Genomic DNA, 21,070 nt, shown 5'->3' on the forward strand with positions numbered 1-21,070 from the left:
GTCATGAAAAAATGAAAATGTATAAAATAGCATTCCTTGTTTTAGAAAGAAACTCATTTTCTTATATTTAGATGTTGTTTTCATGGTTTTAAGGGTTCATACAAAGTCATGCTTCATTGTTTTCATTCTATTTTTAGGGTTTGGGGTTTATTCCTTTGAACAATGATTGATTTTCAACACAATCTGGTATTTCATCTACAAAATCACTAAACCAAAAACCTTTAAATATTGGAAATAAACCAACCCTGTTGACAGTTTGTTTTTGTTTGTTTTGTGGCATCTCACACCAAATGTAGAGCTGACAGGAGCAGAGATAGAGTGACTGACGTGGCAGTTTCTGCAGTTTCATAAGGGCAGCCATCAGCTTTTTTTTTTTTACAGTTATATTTATAGTTCCAGTTTAGATGTGATGATAAAGACTTCTAAAGGCTGCAGATTTTTGCTCTTGGTACCATGAAAGTGCTTGAAAAGAGCTTGAGTTTTACTCATTAACGAGCTGTAGGAATTCTGTGTTTTGGACAACACAAACACTTGTAACTACTTCTTTTTTCTTGCAAAGCCTCAACTTTACACCACTCTCAAAAAATGTCAACATAGATGGCAATCTTCCTCTTCTTCCAACCACAAAATCATATCACCATCATAGCATATGTCCACATAATGGCCATTTCTTTTTGTTTACTGTATGTTGCTAAGAGCTCATTGTGTAGTAGCACAGGCAATAATTGATTATCATTTTTGATGGTTGATATGATTGATAGGCTGTTATGTACATAGTAATTGAGGTACAGTACTTTGTAATGGATGGTGAATTATGGACTGTATTTAGGTAAAACATTGAATTGTTGAAAAAGTATCAAAATGACCAAAATAAGACACAAAATTACAAAAAAAAGACACAAAATGACAGAAAAAAAAACGTAATTACTTAAAAAAGACACAAAATGACCAAAAAAAGACACAAAATGACAGAAAAAAAAACGTAATTACTTAAAAAAGACACAAAATGACCAAAAAAAGACACAAAATGACCGACAAATACACAGAATTACCAAAAAAGACACAAAATGACCCAAAAAAGAGGCAGAATTACCACAAAAGACACAAAATTATTAAAAAAAGACACAAAATGACCAAAAAAAGACACAAAATGACCGTCAAATACACAGAATTACCAAAAAAAGACGCAAAATTATTAAAAAAGACACAATTATTAAAAAAAGACACAAAATTACCAAAAACAGTAATTAAAGGGACCTTCCACACACAACACAGTAAAGTGCCATTCATATAAAACTCACATTAAACTTTCATATCAAGGTGGGGGCCACAAAATATCATCACGAGGGCCACAATTGGCCTGCGGGCCGCGAGGTTGAGACCCATGGTTTAAAAAAAATCATCGGTTGAAGCTGAAATATACACATTAGAGAGAACCTGTCCCATTTTTCTCTTACAGTAAAAATCTTCCCCTTTCCCCAACAAACGTTCATGTCTGTACTGGATTCAGTGGCCGTGCTCTGCGTTCACCGCTTCCCCCGGCTGTTCTGTCGGGTGTTGCTGCTGGCTTTGCGAGGGTGTAATTGTGGCCGTGAGAGGTGTGATTTGGTTGGCTGTGAAATGTTCTCCCAGTATGCGTTGCTTTTTATTTGGGAAAGGGAATGATTTAGCCGTCCGTGTTTTCGGTAGCTGCCGAATGTTTTTCTGCAGTCGCAGTGGAACACTTTGCAGTAAAACGTTAGCAGATCATTACAGCGTAACGGCCACCATGTTGACACAAGTTGAGTGTTAAAGTAATTTTGTGGTGTGTAATGCTGTGGTCTGTTTCTATAAAGTCAAGCATCCAGGCTTAGCCGCAGAATAATGCATGCATGTGTATGTTTATATGCACATGTGTTAGTGTGTCTGCATGCATGTGGAGTTAAGAGTGTGGTTGGCTTTAGGAGACACTGTACTCAGCACCATTCAGTCATCCATCAGTCAGCAATCAATCAATCATGCAGTCAAGCACATGGCTGGTTTTTAACCGGTCCTGTCCGCTGCAATGATTGGTTAATGCCACCAATCAATATATGGTAAAATAATCAATGCATTCACACTTCAGTGACCCTTAGTCAGTATGAAGAGTGATCAAGCCTTGATCCAGAAGATTAAACGGCATAATCCTCATTACAATATGGCCTTCTCAGGACAGGGAATGATTGAAATTTGTTTTGAAAATGCTGTTCCAGGCTTTGGGGGCAGATGACTCATGGAGCAGACCTCCCCCTCCCCCAGTGGGAATGGAAAGAGCTGGAGTATTTTTTTCCAGCAGTACCAGCAGTTTGAAATCCCTTGGTAGTTTAGGTGTGTTAGTGTTTAGTAAACTGAGAGGAGTAGATGGACGCTGCTGCTCAGCTTTGCCCTAATTGTTGTGCAAAACGGCCATTTGGGTTTGTAACAGTGAAAGCCACTATTGAGAGCAGCTACAGTAGGCTTCAGTAGTTTCTGGGACAGTTGGGCAGTCATCTCCACAAGCAGGTTTGTAAACCCCCTTGTTCTTCTGTGTGTGTGTTGCCCTAATTGCCAATCTGTGGCCGCTTTCCTTTACAGTAGTGCTCTGGGCTACTGCACTGCACACATCCACACAAACAGAGGCTCACTTCTCTGCTCTCTGCCTCATAAAAGTCCTTCTTGAAGCATTTGTGGTCGTGGCAGAGGCTGTGAATTAGAGAGGCCACTGTGCAGCCTTGCTATTAAGTCACATGATGATGATGATGATGATGATGAAATGGTAATCATCTTTTTGTCGTGTCCTCACATTGTGTTACTGACTGTAAATTCTGAGTGTTCTTCCGTGACTTGCATTGTGCCTTTGACAGCTGAATTAAAGGGCCTTGAGTCAGACTGTATGAACAAGGTCTCAGGTCAGTGACTGTGTCATACCTCACCCCCTGCTTTTCTTCTCCCGGGGGAATATAGTGTGCTCTTTGACCCATAACATGTGCATGTCCACAGTTTATTCATGAGTGGCTATTACATTTACTGGCTATGACTAAGTGCTGGGTGGTGTTTCATCACCAGCTACTTCCTGATTTACCAATTTATCATTTATAAGTCTGCTTTCTTCGGAACTGTGCCTCTCCTGAAAGCAAATGTGGTCCTTTATAGCTCATCATGACCTACCTACTATATAAGCAATATAGATCAGCATCGTTGCCATGGCAATAGCCTCTTTTTTTTCTGTAGGAAAGTCCTATCTAGAGTGACTTGATTTAGTTTGGGACTCCACAACGACAAGCTGATATTAACTGGTCGGTCTTTGCTCATGTTGAGCTTTCTCCACAGCGAGTATATCATTACAGGAACTAAAAGCAGATGGGTTTATTTTCTCCCTCACTGTATTTACAGCTCCCACTGCTGTATGTTTGCTAACAAAACCCATTGCTGTTCTCAGCCTTTCTAGCAAAAACCACTCAACTGTACTTTTTATTCATTTGCATCCTCTGTTTGTTCGCTGCTTCCATGAGAGCTGGCTTTGACTTTCTTCACTACCATCTGCCGCTTCCTCGTCCACGTTCCAACCTCTCAGTTTCTCCCCGTCTTATCCCCCCGAAATCGCAGGTCCTAATCTGTGGGAGCTGCTGAAATCCTCCCACTTAGCGTGGGAGACATGTCAGTGAGCCCGCTGTGCCTACTGACCTGATTTAGAGGCAGAGGACAGTCCTAACAAGATGACTTAGCTCCCCCTCCTTATCCCCCCAGCCCCTGGGAAGCCATGACACCAGTCAAACTTAAGACGCCTCTAATACTTAAACAGCACAACAAATAGTCCCCACAAAATGCTCTACACTAATGGAGGTTTTGACAAAAAAGACTGCGACTGATTATAATAACAGAGCCTGATAGCAAATAGATGAATATAGATTGGTAATCTGGAGCCAGATGCTACTGTACGTGATTGGAAAGCTGTTGATCCTTTCCGTATGTATGTGTGTGTGTGTGTTCATAAACCCTGTGGCGAAGTGGGAGTTGTAGCCTCGTTACTCTATGAGGGAAATGTGCTGATTGTCAGAGATTGAGGATCTGCTCTAGTGTAGATCCTGGAGCAGCTGTTGTTGTACTGACACTGATATTTCCTCTGGCAGCTCTACTTCCTCTCTGTGTCTGCATTTTAATAGATCCTCTGAAAGTTGTGCTCCATCCAAGCTAAGCTCAGAGTGTCAAACCTCTGCAGGCTTGAAAGGTGTTGGTAAAGGTGAAGATGTTCAGGGCGGTGCATGGTTTGTTTTGTGCGCTGCACTGCAAAAAAGCCGACTTGTATTTTTTTGGCCTAAAACAGTGATTTAAGTTGGTAAAACTTGGAAATATAAATTACTGACATTTAGGGCAATAATGTAAGTTAGCACAACAAAGGAAGCCAGTTGTCTGCTCAAAAACAAGTTGGTGAGTTGTTGTTACTTATATCTTTAAGTTGGGGTTCACAACAAGGGACAATAGTTCTGATAACTCTTATTTCTTTGTTGTGAAATGCAGGAAAGCGGTGGAATTCGGTCATTAGCGAAAGCTAGCGGCTAACTGATGCTAGCGGCTAACTGATGCTAGCGGCTAACTGATGCTAGCAGCTATCTGATGCTAGCGGCTAACTGATGCTAGCGGCTAACTGATGCTAGCGGCGCTGCTTGTTACAGCTACAAGAGTAGCCATTAGCGTATGCTAACTCAAAATTGTGGCTACAACATTAGCTGACATTTCATAGCGGCGTTATAATCGTGCCAGAGAAATTCAGAGTTGAGCAAACTCAAAAAAAAAACTAAAAATATTTAGTTTAATTGTCCAACTTAAATTTTTATCGAAGTTTGTTGCCTTGAAATTTTGAGTTCACCCAACTTTTCTTTTTTTGCAGTGTGTATGGTGAATTTAATTGCCTTTTGTGTCGCTTACTTCTGATGTACTTACTTAAAGAATGTGTATTTTAGTACACCGTTGCCCATAACTCAACTCAACTTTATTTATAGAGCCCTTTAAAACAGCCATAGCTGATACAAAGTGGTGTACATGGCAGGACAGACCAACAATAAAAACAGAGAACAAATAAAAACAACTAAAACATAGTGAGTCTCATGCTGGGTAAAAACCAGTAAATAAAAGTATAATAAAGCTGGAATCATTTTTGTTTTCAGACACAATCCTCTGTTAATAGTCGTTTCATTTTCATTGTGATATATTTGGAAGAGATTGATTAATTATTAAAGTTTAGAGAAGATATACACTTTATCTGTCAAGGATAAATCACATTGTCACAATCATTTAATATAAAGAGGTAAAAAAGCGACCGTGTATTTGTGTTTTTTTGTGTATCTCTGGCTGAAGGTTAACCACTGAGATGATAACTGAAAAGTAGATCAAGGTCAGAATGTTATGAAGGTCTCCTGCAGCACAGGGAGGGAGAGACTGGCTGCGTCCAGTGGATAGAAGAATGGATTTGGAGTTTGAGTTTAATAGAGGTGGCCGGAAAAATCGATACAATGAAATGAATTTGGGGGGCGGGGGGGTTCAGTCCAACTAAAGAGGATTTTTTTTTTGGTTTGTTTGTTCATTTTTAAATGTACAATTAATTTATTTCCAAATCCCTGAAGGGGCTACATAACTTTAAGTTGCATTGTTCAAAATTCCAGTATGGTACTCCACAATCATTTGCATTCGATTTGCACAATCGGACTTTCATACGAATGTTCAGTTTGTCAGAAATATGCAAATTTTATAACCGGTTTTTTAACTGTGATGTTCAGTTTGTGTGCTGGATAATCCCATTTTGCTGCAATGAAAACCAAAGATATATTGATATGAGTTATTGCAAAACTGAGCATATTGCAAATTGTTAATATCGCAATATCATATCTGTCTTCTGGCTGTTGTTTTGGTTTTGGTTTCTAGATTCTTCACTCTGTGTTTCTTATCTTTTTTTTTTAACACTGTTTTTATTAATTGTCAATAAGAACATACAAAACACATAAACACTCACCAAACTAGCCACACAATGAAAAGCAGGCAAACCCCGCTGAAAACACATACACACAAGATAAAATAAATTGAAATTAAAATAAAATAAAAAGTACATAAATATAAAAAAACAATTACCACAAATAATAAAAAATAATAATTGTTACACTCAATAGGCTTACAGATAAATATAATCTACTGTTGCTTGAGAAAGTCCATTAAGGACACCCACACCTCTTCAAATCTGTGTTTCTTATCTTGTAAATAAAAACAATATCGAGTCATGCCGAGTGTGTGTGTGTGTGTGTGTGTGTGGGTGTGTGTGTGTGTGTGTGTGTTTCTGACAGTTAAAGGATAAGTTCACAGTTTTTTTGAGTGCCCTCTCTTCATGCTGGCCATTAAAAGATCCTCTCCTCACGTGCTTCAATTGATGAGGCAATAAAATCCCCAGTGCTGCTTCTGTGAACAGAAGGAGTTATTCTAGAAGGCCAAACTTGACTGTGAACATGTACTTTAAGCTGTGTAGCCATTATAAATCGAAGAGCCATTAGATGAGAGACTGTCTGACTTTGACTCAGTCTTTCAGGTTAACAGACTAGAGAAACCAGATCAATACAGTTGAAAGAGAGCGAAGCAGAGACTCAGACAGAACGAGAGGAGCAGGGCAGGTAATGCAGGCACAGAGGCTGGGGGATTTCATGGTGATGGGGGAATAATGAGGTGCCACACTCAGAAGGAATGTCATTGGGATTCAGGTCTTGGTGGGGAATGGGCGGGTGGTGGTGGTGATGGGAGCGGGGCTGTCAGCTCTGCCTCACCAGGGGTTGGTTGGAGGGCAGGAGGCCTGATTGACTGGGGAGACTCTGCTGAATGTGAGTGATCCGTCTCCCAGACATCACTGGGGCGAGAGGACTGCACTCAGGGGAAGATGGGTAATAAATGACTCTGAAGGGGTCGCCTCAGGGCTGACGCTGACTGACAGCCAGCTAGGTTGGGGAAAAATTTTTTTGTGAGTGTGTTTTTGAGTCTTTGTGTCACAAAAATGTCAAATCACTACTCAAAACATATCTGTTTAAAACTGCCTGTTCCCTTTGATGATTTTTACCCTGTCCAATATGTCAATATGTCTATTGTATTGTATTGTATTGTATTGCATTTTATATTCAATTTCAATTCAACTTTATTTATAGAGCGCATTTCATGCACAAGGCAGACTCAATGTGCTTCACAATACACATAATTACAGTTTAAAACAACAACAACAACAAAAAACACAGAAAAATCAAACAAATCGATTACAAATTAATTGAAGAGTGCAGGTAGACAAGCCATGCCATATTCACCACATATACACTTACTTACTCACACATGTGCACCCACTCCCACAACCACACATGCACACAATTCAACCAAATGCTGTAGAGAAAAGAGAGGTTTTTAATCTGTTTTTAAAAATGGCTACTGATGTGGCAAGTTTAACTTGCCACTAATATTGTATTTTATTGCTGTTGCTATTGCTCTTTTCTATCCTTTTGTACGGTGACCTTAAGTGCCAAGAAAGGTGCCTCCAAATAAAATGTATTATTATTATTATTATTATTATTATTATTAAAAAGACAGAGGACAAGCTAATAATTCATTCCAAAGTGTGTTTTTGTTTTTATACAACAGCTTCTGTTTTAGTCAAGTCAAGTCAAGTCAAACTTTATTTATAGAGCACATTTAAAACAACCGGGGTTGACCAAAGTGCTGTACAGATATCACAGTTGCAGGAAATACGGTAAAAACTAAGATACTAAAATACATAAACACAGTGCAACAATAGAATAAAATAAATTAAAAATATAATAAGATTTTGTTTTTGCAAGATGTCCACTTAAACTTGATTAAAAGCCAGTTTTAGTTTGGCTATTGCCATGAAACGTAAGCAAATTATGCACACTATTTGTTAAGGAAATTGATTCGATTTTGTATCTTTCTTTTTTTTAAATGTACACTACTGGTCAAAAGTTTTAGAACACACCAACTTTTCCAGAATTTAATTGAAAATGATGCAGTTTAATGTCTCAGTGTACTCTGAAATTAATGCACATTTGCAACATTTAAAATTCTTTATTGAGCATGATAGTGTTTTGAAAGTAAAAAAAAGATTAAAAATCACATTTTATGTTGCTGCTGTTAGTGACATAAGACAGGGATTCCTCAGGGTTTTTCTCTTGTGACGACATCACAGTTTTGTTGGGGCCATCGTGTGCTTTTCACTCAGAAAGAGAGAAGACGAGAGTGTCTTTACATTCCCAGTATGTCGCTGTCAAATACCTGAAAGTATCTGAATATTTCTGTGAGTGAGGGACACAGCAGCCCTTCACTGTGTTGAGAAGTTCACTGTAATCTAGTATTTCAGGTTACAACCCAAACCATCTGTTCTTGTGACTGACAGGTACGATCGACAGGTTATTTATTACCTGTTCGGCCTAATTTAAGGTATCATGTATTAGTGACTAGTAGTAACTGGAATTGTTACAGCAGGGAAACAAAGTCATTGTTAGCCAGAGCCTTCCAGGGTGTGGTGGTGATAATGTCCTCCACTGTGTTATTCCTGACTAATTGTCCTTCAGTGACTGAAACTGAGCAGAAGAAATTAATGAGCTCAGATCAGTGTTCTCCTGTGTGTTCTCACAAAAGCCTTCTTCAAATGACACAATTACAATATTAATTTCATCTCTTGGATCCCACAGAGTCCAATTCAATTAGGGAACTGACTCAAACATTGTTTTGCTTATAGTCAGATTTGGGAGAGCGGTGTAGTCTAATGCAGCTGTTCTCAACCTTGGGGTCGGGACCCCAATTGGGGTCGCGATTTTGTGTCTTTTTTTGATCATTTTGTGGTCAATTTGTGTCTTTTTTGGTCATTTTGTTTCCTTTTTTTGGTCATTTTGGGGTTTTTTTAAGTCATTTTGTGTCTTTTTTTTGTCATTTTGTGTCTTTTTTAAGTCATTTTGTTTCCTTTTTTTGGTCATTTTGTTTTTTTTTAAGTCATTTTGTGTCTTTTTTTGGTCATTTTGTGTATTTTTTGGTCATTTTGTGTCTTTTTTTGGTCATTTTGTATCTTTTTTTGGTCATTTTGTATCTTTTTTTGGTCATTTTGTGTATTTTTTGGTCATTTTGTGTCTTTTTTGGTCATTTTGTGTCTTTTTTTTGTCATTTTGTGTCTTTTTTAAGTCATTTTGTTTCCTTTTTTTGGTCATTTTGTTTTTTTTAAGTCATTTTGTGTCTTTTTTTGGTCATTTTGTGTATTTTTTGGTCATTTTGTATCTTTTTTTGGTCATTTTGTATCTTTTTTTGGTCATTTTGTGTATTTTTTGGTCATTTTGTGTCTTTTTTTGGTCATTTTGTGTATTTTTTGGTCATTTTGTGTATTTTTTTGATCATTTTGTGGTCAATTTGTGTCTTTTTTGGTCATTTTGTTCCCTTTTTTTGGTAATTTTGGGTTTTTTTTGGTCATTTTGTGCATTTTTTTGTCATTTTGTGTCTTTTTTGATCATTGTGTGGTCAATTTGTCTTTTTTGGTCATTTTGTTTCTTTTTTGGGTGATCTGAACTGTGCGTGTGAGATTGTGTTCAGTGAGCGGGGGTCACAGACAACATGCATGTTAAATTGGGGTTCACGATTCAAAAAGGTTGAGAACTACTGGTCTAATGAGTTACTGTACGCTGGGCTCCACAGTGACTCACATGCACGTCACTTTGGCTCCGGGAGGTGGAACTTGTATCAGGTTTGGCAGGTGAACAGACAGGTGCAGCTTCTTGAACACACCTGGGAAATAAAGGATAGGTGAATGTGTGTGTGTGTGTATAATGCAGGGCTTTGCTTTGAAGTTCTTTTTTAGGGTGTGTGTGTGTTTTGTTGGCCACAAAGGCTAGTCTCAGTTGCACATGCGGACTTTGGCAAACTGGGAGGGCTGGGTTTCTTTTCATATTGACTGGGACGTGTGGAAGATTTCTTCTGTCTGCTTGTTCTTTGGACTTTGGATATGTGAAACTGAACAGTTGGAGGCAAGGTAATAAACCAGCTACAGCTATTTTTTAAATTATTGTATTGTGTTTGATTAGAAGCTGTTTAGGTCAATATTTAATGAATAATCACAGATTTGATTTCCTTGTTCATTTATTTCATTTCATTGTGTTATTTCTCGGTTTCTGGTGAAGGATGATGTGTCTCCCTTGTGAGATTTTAATTAAGAAAAACTGTGAGTGTCAGCTCCTCTCTCTGCTGTGTCGTCAAGTTCCTGTTTGGTGTGAGGCGTTTTCACATGAGGGCCAGGTTTTGCTCTGAGGAAACCATGGTTACACCGAGTTTCCATAGGTACCAGCCCCTATGCCTCCTTCTTTCACCGCTGTTTGTTTTTCCCAGCAGCGACCCCAGCCAGTCTTGGGTCACAGAGTTCTTCACTAGTCATTCGGCTTTTCATGCCTGCTCACTTGATCATAGGTCAAGCGTTTCCTCTGCTAATACCGTCTCTAAATCAGAGAGAACTGGAGGGTTGAGTCAGGGACCAACCTCAAAGATAGCAGGAGTGAGTTTAAAACATTCATATTGTCGGATTTGTTATCTTTTTTGGAGAAAACCACAATTCAACATTCAGAGAGCTGTTTGCAAGGCTCATCTTTTCCCCCTGCCTGCTCTTATTCTGCTGGTGCAGAGCTGGTGGAAAGCCTGCAGTGTGCCACATGGGGCAGACAGCGTAACAGGACTCATTACCGACTGATTTCTCTCCTTCCACTGCCTGCAGCACAGCTGAAAAATGCCAAATTAGATGTGCCAGGGTTTTCCAGTGGGGGTTCGGTGCAATTTTGGGCTGTAATCCACTTGAGAAAGAGTTGGGGTGACTAGAACGAATCCATGAGCCTGAAGGAACAGACATGTGTGGCTGCAGTTTGCATAGTTATTAACATAATCTACTGAGGCACGGGACTGTATCCGCACACAATGGGTCGTTTTTAGAGCGAATACAGGAATAAACAAACACTCACAAAGCATCATTATTGTTGCAAAAGCTGGATTCCTTTCCCTTGACTAGACTGGACTCATTTTCAGTGTTCAGTTTTTTCAAAACTCTTGGGATTTAACAGTGTTTACTTCATCTTTTATATTTTAGATGTTTGTTGGATAAAAATAGATAGTACAAACATTTGGCTGGAGCATGAATGGAAATGCATTTATGGTTTAACTCTTGTTGGTTTTCTTGCTGTTAACTATACTGTAGATGTTTTTCGGTGCATAATTGGCGCCTAATTTGTTTTCTCACCACTTTTATCATCACTTCCTCTAACCGGAAGATATTCTGAGTGGACTTCTTTTAACAAGAAAGGCTTGACTTGACATGCATTGCCTGTGTAGCTTAAGCCTGTTATAGCCATATATAGTGCATCTATTGTTATCTAGAAACAACTGAAACACACCATTGAACCACACTGTTGCACTCAGTGAGATGTTCCTTTTTCACTATAATCATTTTAAGGGTTTTTGTAATTTCTGAGGACTTTTTCCTCATCCGAAGTGATGAGTGGCCAAAGGACAGAAGCTGTTGCACTGCAAAAAAGCCAACTTGTATTTTTTGGCCTAAAACAGTGATGTAAGTTGGTAAAACTTGGAAATATAAATTATTGACATTTAGGGCAATAATGTAAGTTAGCACAACAAAGGAAGCCAGTTGTCTGCTCAAAAACAAGTTGGTGAGTTGTTGTTACTTATATCTTTAAGTTGGGGTTCACAACAAGGGACAATAGTTCTGATAACTCTTATTTCTTTGTTGGGAAATTCGGTCATTAGCGAAAGCTAGCGGCTAACTGATGCTAGCAGCTAACTGATGCTAGCGGCGCTACTTGTTACAGCTACAAGAGTAGCCATTAGCGTATCAATGCTAACTCAAAATTGTGGTCGCAACATTAGCTGACATTTCATAGCGGCGTTACAATCATACCAGAGAAATTCAGAGTTGAGCAAACTCAAAAACAAAAATTTAAATATTTAGTTTAATTGTCCAACTTAAAATTTTATCGAAGTTTGTTGCCTTGAAATTTTGAGTTCACCCAACTTTACTTTTCTTGCAGTGTGGTCCCAAATTTACTGTCCTGGTGGTGTAAATTCTTGCTAGCAGACTCAACCCACAGCTGAAAAAATAGTCCCCAAGAAATACATGATCTACGTTAGTCATACTGTTGTACAGTGCAACAAGGTTGTCAAAAGTTCTGACTGATGCTTTTGTCAATACCATGTGTTTAAAGCAATATCATTTCCACATTAAATATCAATCAATATAGTATTAAAGTATGGGAGTTATAAAACAATAACCCCAGGGGGAAAAAATCAACCGTGTTTTGATATGTGTTCAAGCTTTTTCCATACCAGTAGTGAAATAAATAAGAAAAAAATCATCCTATTTTGTGTGCCATGGAATTTTCTTTCTTTTCGCCATGGTCGAAATATATGTATCATTTTTTTAATAGTAGTTTTATCAGGAAGTTGATGATGTGTCAGTTTGTGTCCACAATTTTTTTCGGCTGTCCCAAAACATCAGTTATTGTAGGTTCAAGATGTCTTCAGTAGTCACAAACGAGCTGAGTGCTTGGGTTTGGGTTTGGCTATTTCTAGGAATTTGTTGCCAAAAAGAAATATGTAAATTATCGCCAGCCTTAAACTGTAAACCCTTTAAGCTAGTAAAAGCAAATGGAACAGTTCAGGTTCTTCTAAATCATGGGTCTCAAACTCGCGGCCCGCGGGCCAACTGCGGCCCTCATGACGATATTTTGTGGCCCCCACCTTGATATGAAAGTTTAATGTGAGTTTTATATGAATGTCTCTTTACCGTGTTGTTTGTGGAAGGTCCCTTTATTGTTCCAGCTGGAGCTTTGTTTCACCTGTTTCTATGACGACGTTAACAAAAAGAAAGGTAGCTGCTACCGGAGCGTTTATTATCTGCCATGTTGTTGTGACTGGAAGAAGTGGAAATGTTATGTAATGTAATTTTTTGTGTCTTTTCAAAATAATTTTGTCTTTTTTTAGTAATTTGTGCCTTTTTTGGTAATTTTGTGCCTTTTTTTAGTAATTTTGTGTCTTTTTTTAGTAATTTTGTGTCTTTTTTTTATTTATTTTGTGTCTTTTTTTGGTAATTTTGTGTTTTTTCAATCATTTTGTGTCTTTTTTGCCATTTTATGTCTTTTTTTTAGTAATTTTGTGTCTTTTTTTGGTCATTTTGTGTCTTTCTTTAGTAATTTTGTGTCTTTTTTGGTCATTTTGATACTGCCTCCAGCGGCCCCCAGGTAATTTGAGTTTGAGACCCCTGTTCTAAATATAAAGGTAAAGGTCACACTGATAAAACCAAAATCAGGGACACGATCAGAATTAGACTCAGAAAACATCAACGTCCAATGGAAACTCATCTTTGATTTGGCTCACACACAATTCTGCATTATTAAGCTACTTTCTCTCATACACACACACACACACACACACACACACACACTCTATTTACAGACAGTGTCCAGAGGAGATTAGATCCAGTCAATCAGATACAGGCCTATCAGAGAGAGTGAGAGAAACCAATATGCAGCCTCAGGCCTGGTGTCCGGATCGATGCTGCAGAGCTTCTCTGGTCCCGGCCGGACCCGCTCTCTGTCCGAGGGCCACATCCTGAAACACACACTGATCTCAAGGTCATGCACCTCCAACGCTATCACTGCACGCCGCTGCATCGCTGCAGCAGGATTACACCGGCTGGTGGATGTGTGTTTACATGAATCTCGTTACCTGATGTTGTCTTTCTTCCTGTCTCCTTCCTCCAGACCTGCCTGCCTCCTCTCTGCAGTACCAGTGCGGATCAGTGGACTATCTGTGTTCTCCACGGCTGGTGAAGAAAGGCCCGACCCCCAGACCATGTCACGACAGGCCTGCCATCAAACCCCGGCCCCAGCCCTCCACCTCACCCAGACCGCCAACCGCACAGAAACCTCAAGGTAAAATACCAACATGGTAAAAACCGAATGCATCAAATATACAAGAATTTGTGTATGCATTTACACAAAACAAGTTTCACAGGTTGATCATTAGATATAAGATTGCAGTTTGTAAATGAAAATGTTTTTTAATACATTATTCATAGCATCCCAACTTTTTTGGAATCAGGGTTTGAGTTAATCATTTATGAAGAAAAGTCTGCCCGCCCTTTGTTTTTCTATTAGTGACACAAACAGGCACAGAGGAAGTGCTTAAATTAACAACGGTAACACATTGTCACATGTCCTAGTTTCAGAAATTAGAGTTTGTTAAAATAAAATGTATGCAAACCTCAAGGCAAAATACCAACATGGTCTCACAGGAATCCGTGAAATAGCCACAGATTTCACTTAACTCAAAATCCGTGGAATAGCCACGGAATCACTCAAATTTCCGTGAAACTGACACGGATTTTGCTACAATGCAAGTTAATGACAGTCATATCCCGTGGCTATTCCAACATACAAAGTGATTATGTACATTCACTGAGTGAATATTTAGAAAATAAAACATATATTTCTCGCTAGAAATGTGATCAAAATCCATTTTTATGCAGAAACTAAGTCAAAATATGGATTTTTTCACTAAAAATGGACACAAACCAATAGGAAGTTCCAAAAAAGTGCTGGATCCTTCATTCTCATAATTCAACGTGCAGCATATTTCCTTAAGTTTCCCCCCAAAAAAGACACCAAATGACTAAAAAAAGACACAAAATTACCAAAAAAGACACAGAATGACCAGAAAAGACACAAAAATACAAAAAAAAGACACAAAATTACCAAAAAAGACACAAAATGACTAAACAATCCCAAAAAATGATCAAAAAAGACACAGAATGACCAGAAGACACAAAATTGACACGGACATGGATTTGGCTACAATGCAAGTTAATGCCAGTCATATCCCGTGGCTATTCCAACATACAAAGTGATTATGTACATTCACTGAGTGAATATTTAGAAAATAAAACATATATTTCTCGCTAGAAATGTGATCAAAATCCATTTTTATGCAGAAACTAAGCCAAAATATTGATTTTTTTCACTAAAAATGAGAGAACTGTCCGCCATGTTTTTTGTTCTGACCGCCGGGACCTTGAAAGTCACGTGACTTGGAACAAACCAATAGGAACAAATATCCATGGAATAGCCACGGGATATGACTGTCATTAACTTGCATTGTAGCCAAATCCGTGTCAGTTTCACGGAAATTTGAGTGATTCCGTGGCTATTCCACAGATTCCTCTGAGACCAGGTTCTAAAAGACTGTGACACAGTGTGGCCCCCTTTTCAAGGCCACGTTTGACATTGGGGCTGTCGTTATAATTGAAAGGTGCAGCAGGATCAGACTCCTTGCTATTGAGCTGTCGTTTATTCTGCTCTGACAAACACTCTTCTCTAACATGGTACGTGTCAGCTGTCCGGCCTCGCTCTGTCACTCACACGGCTCAGTAGGTCGCCTCTGGAAGAGCTGCTGCTGTAAATCAGGCCAGCGGTTCCCCAGTGTTCATGTTTGGGCGTCATCTGAAGAATGCTAAATATGAACAACATGTGTTGTGTTTTGGGAATTATTGAGAAATGTTGTAGGACATCACACTACAGACTTGGCCCCGATATTTAAGTGGCTCACAACTATTTAAAGTATGATGGAAGATTATCGGAAGCAGTGGCGGTTCTAGACCAGTTTTACTGATGGGGCCAAGGAGGGGCCAGTGTTTAATCAGAGGGGCACATTAGCACATGAAAAATGGCAAAGATGATGTTTAAGCATTCAAAATCTTTGAATGTCTTGAAAAAGTCACAAAATGACCAAAAAAGACACAAAATGAGAAGACAGAATAACCAAAAAAAAGACATAAAAGATGACATAAAAATGACAAAAAAAGACACAAAATGACCATAAAAAGACACAAAACAACTAAAATAGACACAAAAAAGACACATAAATGACACCAATGACAAAACAGACACAAAATAACAAAAAAAGACACAAAATTACTAAAAAAAAGACACAACAACAGACACAAAATTACTAAAAAAAAGACACAAAAAAGACACAAATGACCAAAAAAGACACAAAATGACTTACAAAGACACGTAAAGACATGAAAAGGATTCAAAAATATCCCTTTAAGACTCCACAGAGTTAAACTATTATACAATGTTCACATTCTGGTTCCTTTTGTGTACAATGAGATATTGTTTGAACAAAAAATAGGTCAGAATTGTTCCATTGTTCATTGTTATAAATTGATCATTTTATTATTAATTTGACAATAATTTGACCCTGGAGGCCCCTGTGTAGAACCGCCACTGATCGAAAGAATGATCGACCTCATTATTTTACTACTTACTCTCAGGGTTGTTATTCATGATTATTTGATCATCACAACACATATAGTTGGGTGATAACCTCATTGTTATTTTCTCCATTGAATGTCAGACAATTGTTTAGAAAGGCCTGAAAAAATAGCTCAAAGTGACCTATTTACATTGGTAGTTTTGTTGACAAACAATCCAAAACCCAAAGAAAATGTAATTTCCAACTGTATCAAAAAACAGCAAATCCTCATAATGGAGGAGCTGAATAAAGACAAAGTTGAATGGAAATCTGCCCACTAGATTTTTCATATTCTACTTAACAAACAAACAAACCAAAAAACCAAACTGAAAACATGACCTTGTTGTTAGTATATATAATGAACCAAAAATGATATTAATTGACTTTTAACCCTTTGATGCACAACATGGGTCTAAAGTGACCCGACAGTTTTTATGTTCTATATCTTTGCAATAATTCATCATTCAGTATTCCAGGTTTTCCTCAATTAGTTTGTTTTTGATCATCATACATTCTAATTTTTATGTTTTCCTTTATTTATTTTGAATAGAATCCCTTTGTCTGTCACTACTCTTCTAATACACAACATGGGTGAAAAATGAGCCATATCCATTTTTTAGCTTAGTAGCTTGTTAAGCTAACTTCTTAGCTAACTTCTTGGCTCAGTATTTAGCTAAGTAGCTTGCTAAGATAACTACTTAGCTAACTTCTTGGCTAAGTAGTTAGCTTAGCAAGCTACTTAGCCAAGTAGTTAGCTATGTAATAATATAAAAAACTTTTTTTCTTCATAAATTATTAGAAGCAAAATGAAAGTAATGATCTGTTTTTATCAAAAACAAGATATTTAAAGAATACTTAGAATATTCAATCATAAAATAAGTTGATATCAAAACAGATAGCACAGAAACACACAGCAAGCATTAAATAACAGGGGAAATAAACGCGGGTCCTTTTTTACCCATGTTGTGCATCAAAGGGTTAAAGATGAAAGTATTCTGTCTTATAGGAAGTTTTTTTTATAATATTGTATTTAAAGACACATAATCTAATGATATCCTATTTTCCCCTAGGGAGAAATAGCTACCTTATTTATATGCAACACTAAAATAACAACAGTGCATTTTGATACACAGTGTTTCCCAGCTGACAGCATAAATTTCCTCTCTGGAGTTCCTGAGTCCCTCAAAATGTTGCTGGAAAAGCTGCTATGGTCAGAAAATTCTGGAGCATGAAAGTGCTCAATTATATGACAAAAGGAACCTGTGACTAAACTCACTGAAATATCTTCACTTTCACTCTCAGGAGCAATGACACCAGATTCAGAAAGAGTGGACAATGTATAAAGATGTTAATAAAAACCGAATGCATCAAATATACAATAATTTGTGTATGCATTTACACAAAACAAGTTTCACAGGTTGATCATTAGATATAAGATTGCAGTTTGTAAATGAATTGTTTTTTTAATACATTATTCATAGCATTCCAACTTTTTTGGAATCAGGGTTTGAGTTAATCATTTATGAAGAAAAGTCTGCCCGCCCTTTGTTTTTTTCTATTAGTGACACAAACAGACACAGAGGAAGTGCTTAAATTAACAACGGTAACACATTGTCACATGTCCTAGTTTCAGACATTAGAGTTTGTTAAAATAAAATGCATGCAAATATCCAGACTAGACAGTGAAAAGCCAGAGTGTGAAGGCATGCATGAGAATAGTGTGTATTTTAAAGACCGCTTTGTCACTTCTCCGTCTCTTTTTTTTCTTTCTTTCAATCTAACTGGAACCGCTGTGACTTACGCACACGCTCGTCTCAGCATCCTGTTCTGAAATAAGGAAGTAGGCAGATAGTTGAAGCTGTGTTAGTCTCACACACACCGCTACTATTCACTACTACAGTTTTGGATTGTATTTTGTTCCCTTTTGAGTTTTTTTTGTGTTTTTTTTTCAACAAGGAAACAAGCAGGTTTCACACATGGACTCAGCCATGGAGGTTTTCTCACTTGGATTTCTACGTGTTACCTGATTATTTTTGTTTTTCTCTTGTTCTGCTCTTCTTGCCTCTTCTGGATTTCTGCATCTGTAGTGCCCCCTAAACCTTCGCACCTGCTCGCTCTTGGGCAAGACAAGAAACCGAAGAGGATCCCTCCACCCCCCTCCAGGCCTCTGCCAGCTCCCCCTCCTCCGCCTAAACCAAAGCCCAGTCTAACCCCTCCTGGCTCGGCAGCACAGCCACAGAAAGAGGCCCAGAAGGTGGGGCTGCTCATCGAGAGGTTTGAGAATTCAAGGTAAGGAAATTTAACCAGAAATCTTGTCTGTCTTGCCTCTTAGATCAATGTTTAGCTCTGCAAATGCTTCGGAAATGTGGATATGTGCACTTTGACGTAGGAAGAGAAGTTGCATTTCCTAGTGAACAAAAGTTAATTAGTTCTTCATTTGGCAAAGACTGATAATGCATAACAGTTTCTCTTTTGACAATTATTGATGATGCATATAAAGACTCAGACTCAGTTTAGGCTCAGTGGTCCAAAGGTCAATGCTTCAATCCCCTTCAGTCTACATGTCAAAGCATCTTTGTGCAACATACTGAAGCCCAAACTGCTCCTGATGCGTGCATGTAAATGTTTAAAATTCCTGTTTGGCAGGTACTTGTTACTATAGTAACCTTGGCCACCAATGTGCAAATGGGTGAATGCTGACTTGTAATGTAAAAATTCTTTGAGTGGTCATTTAGACCAGTAGTTCTCAACCTTTTTGAGTCACGACCCCCAATTTAACATGCATGTTGTCCGTGACCCCCGCTCACTGAACACAATCTCACATGCACAGTTCAGATCACCCAAAAAAGAAACAAAATGACCAAAAAAAGGGAACAAAATGACCAAAAAAGACAAAATGACCCAAAAAAAGGGGAAAAAATGACCAAAAAAGACAAATTCACCAAAAAAAAGACACAAAATGACCAAAAAAGACACAAATTGACCAAAAAAAGACACAAATTGACCAAAAAAGACACAAATTGACCAAAAAAGACACAAAATGGTCCAAAAAAGAAACAAAATGACCAAAAAAAGACACAAAATGACCAAAAAAGAAACAAAATGACCAAAAAAAGACACAAAATGACCTAAAAAGACACAAAATGACCACAAAAAAAAGACACAAAATGACCAAAAAAGACACAAAATGACCAAAAAAGATACAAAATGATCCAAAAAAGACACAAAATGACCAAGAAAAAGACACAAATTGACCAAAAAAAGACACAAATTGACCAAAAAAGACACAAATTGACCAAAAAAGACACAAAATGGTCCAAAAAAGAAACAAAATGACCAAAAAAAGACACAAAATGACCAAAAAAGAAACAAAATGACCAAAAAAAGACACAAAATGACCTAAAAAGACACAAAATGACCACAAAAAAAAGACACAAAATGACCAAAAAGAAACAAAATGACAAAAAAAAAAGACACAAAATGACCTAAAAAGACACAAAAAGACCAAAAAGAAACAAAATGACCAAAAAAGTCACAAAATGACAAAAAAAAGACATGAACACATTAACACAGTGGAGACAGAGCTGACTTCCAAAATGATTTGGCGACCCCCAGAAATCATCTCGCGACCCCAATTGGGGTCCCGACCCCAAGGTTGAGAATAGCTGCTTTAGACTATGAAAGCACTATGAGTTCAGGCGTGACAGTGTTTTTTATTTCTTATTTTCCAGGGTCCCCATCCTGGGGGTGGTGCCACGGTCCCAGCTGCACCTGTGTCTGAGAATGGACACTGCGTCTGACATCACTTCCTCCTGCGGCCAGGACGCCACGGTGCAGGTTGCAGGAGACTCCTCCCCTGTGGACAAACTTGCACTTGACACCTCAGAACGGACTCACGAGGTGTCAGAACTTTCCTGTCTGGCGTCGGTGCACATCGATGGCTCGGACGACGCCCCGCTGGACGACTGTGACATCACCAACAGCGTCGGTTGCCTTGACGACGTGGAGCGGGAGGAAGGCTCCTCCCACGAGCTCCTGGACAATCAGGACTCCTCGGAGCAGAACGGGAAGATTCCCAACCGGGACAGTGGCATCGACAGCCCGTCCTGCGCCGCGGAGGGGGAGGTGTTCCCCAACGAGGACGCCATCGACGAGGAGGATCATTACGATAGCGTCACTGAAACGGAGAGCGTGTCGTGCTGCGTTACCCTGGGCAACAAGCGTGACTCGACGCAGGACGAGGACAGTGACTTGGATGAAGGGAGCAGTGGAGAAATACACTCTCTGACAGACACACAGACTGGCTATCTGACAGACGCACACTCAGAGGCGCACAAAGTGAGTACCTGCATGTTTGAGCTTCATTAACACAGTAGTTCTCAACCTTTTTGAGTCGCGACCCCCAATTTAACATGCATGTTTTCCGCGAACCCCGCTTCAGTTCAGATCACCCAAAAAAGTAAACAAAATGACCAAAAAAGACACAAATTGACCACAAAATGATCAAAAAAGACACAAAATGACCATAAAAAGACCAAAAAAAAGACACAAAATGACCAAAAAAGACACAAATTGACCACAAAATGATCAACAAGACATAAAATGACAAAAAAAAAGACCAAAAAAAGACACAAAATGACCAAAAAAGACACAAATTGACCACAAAATGATCAAAAAAGACACAAAATGA

General features: G+C 38.5%; 1 protein-coding gene across 1 annotated transcript in view; it reads left to right on the forward strand.

Moving 5' to 3' along the window:
• The window catches only part of fgd (faciogenital dysplasia), a 102,041-nt gene that overhangs the window by 40,139 nt on the left and 40,832 nt on the right, over window positions 1-21,070 (forward strand). Inside the window, exons 2-4 of the mRNA XM_059333935.1 lie at window positions 13,827-13,997; window positions 18,468-18,669; window positions 20,112-20,718. Of these exons, the coding sequence (XP_059189918.1) occupies window positions 13,827-13,997; window positions 18,468-18,669; window positions 20,112-20,718 (980 nt within the window). The remainder of the gene's footprint in view (window positions 1-13,826; window positions 13,998-18,467; window positions 18,670-20,111; window positions 20,719-21,070) is intronic.

This window comes from Centropristis striata, chromosome 5 (assembly GCF_030273125.1).
Source record: "Centropristis striata isolate RG_2023a ecotype Rhode Island chromosome 5, C.striata_1.0, whole genome shotgun sequence".
Lineage (NCBI taxonomy): Eukaryota > Metazoa > Chordata > Actinopteri > Perciformes > Serranidae > Centropristis > Centropristis striata.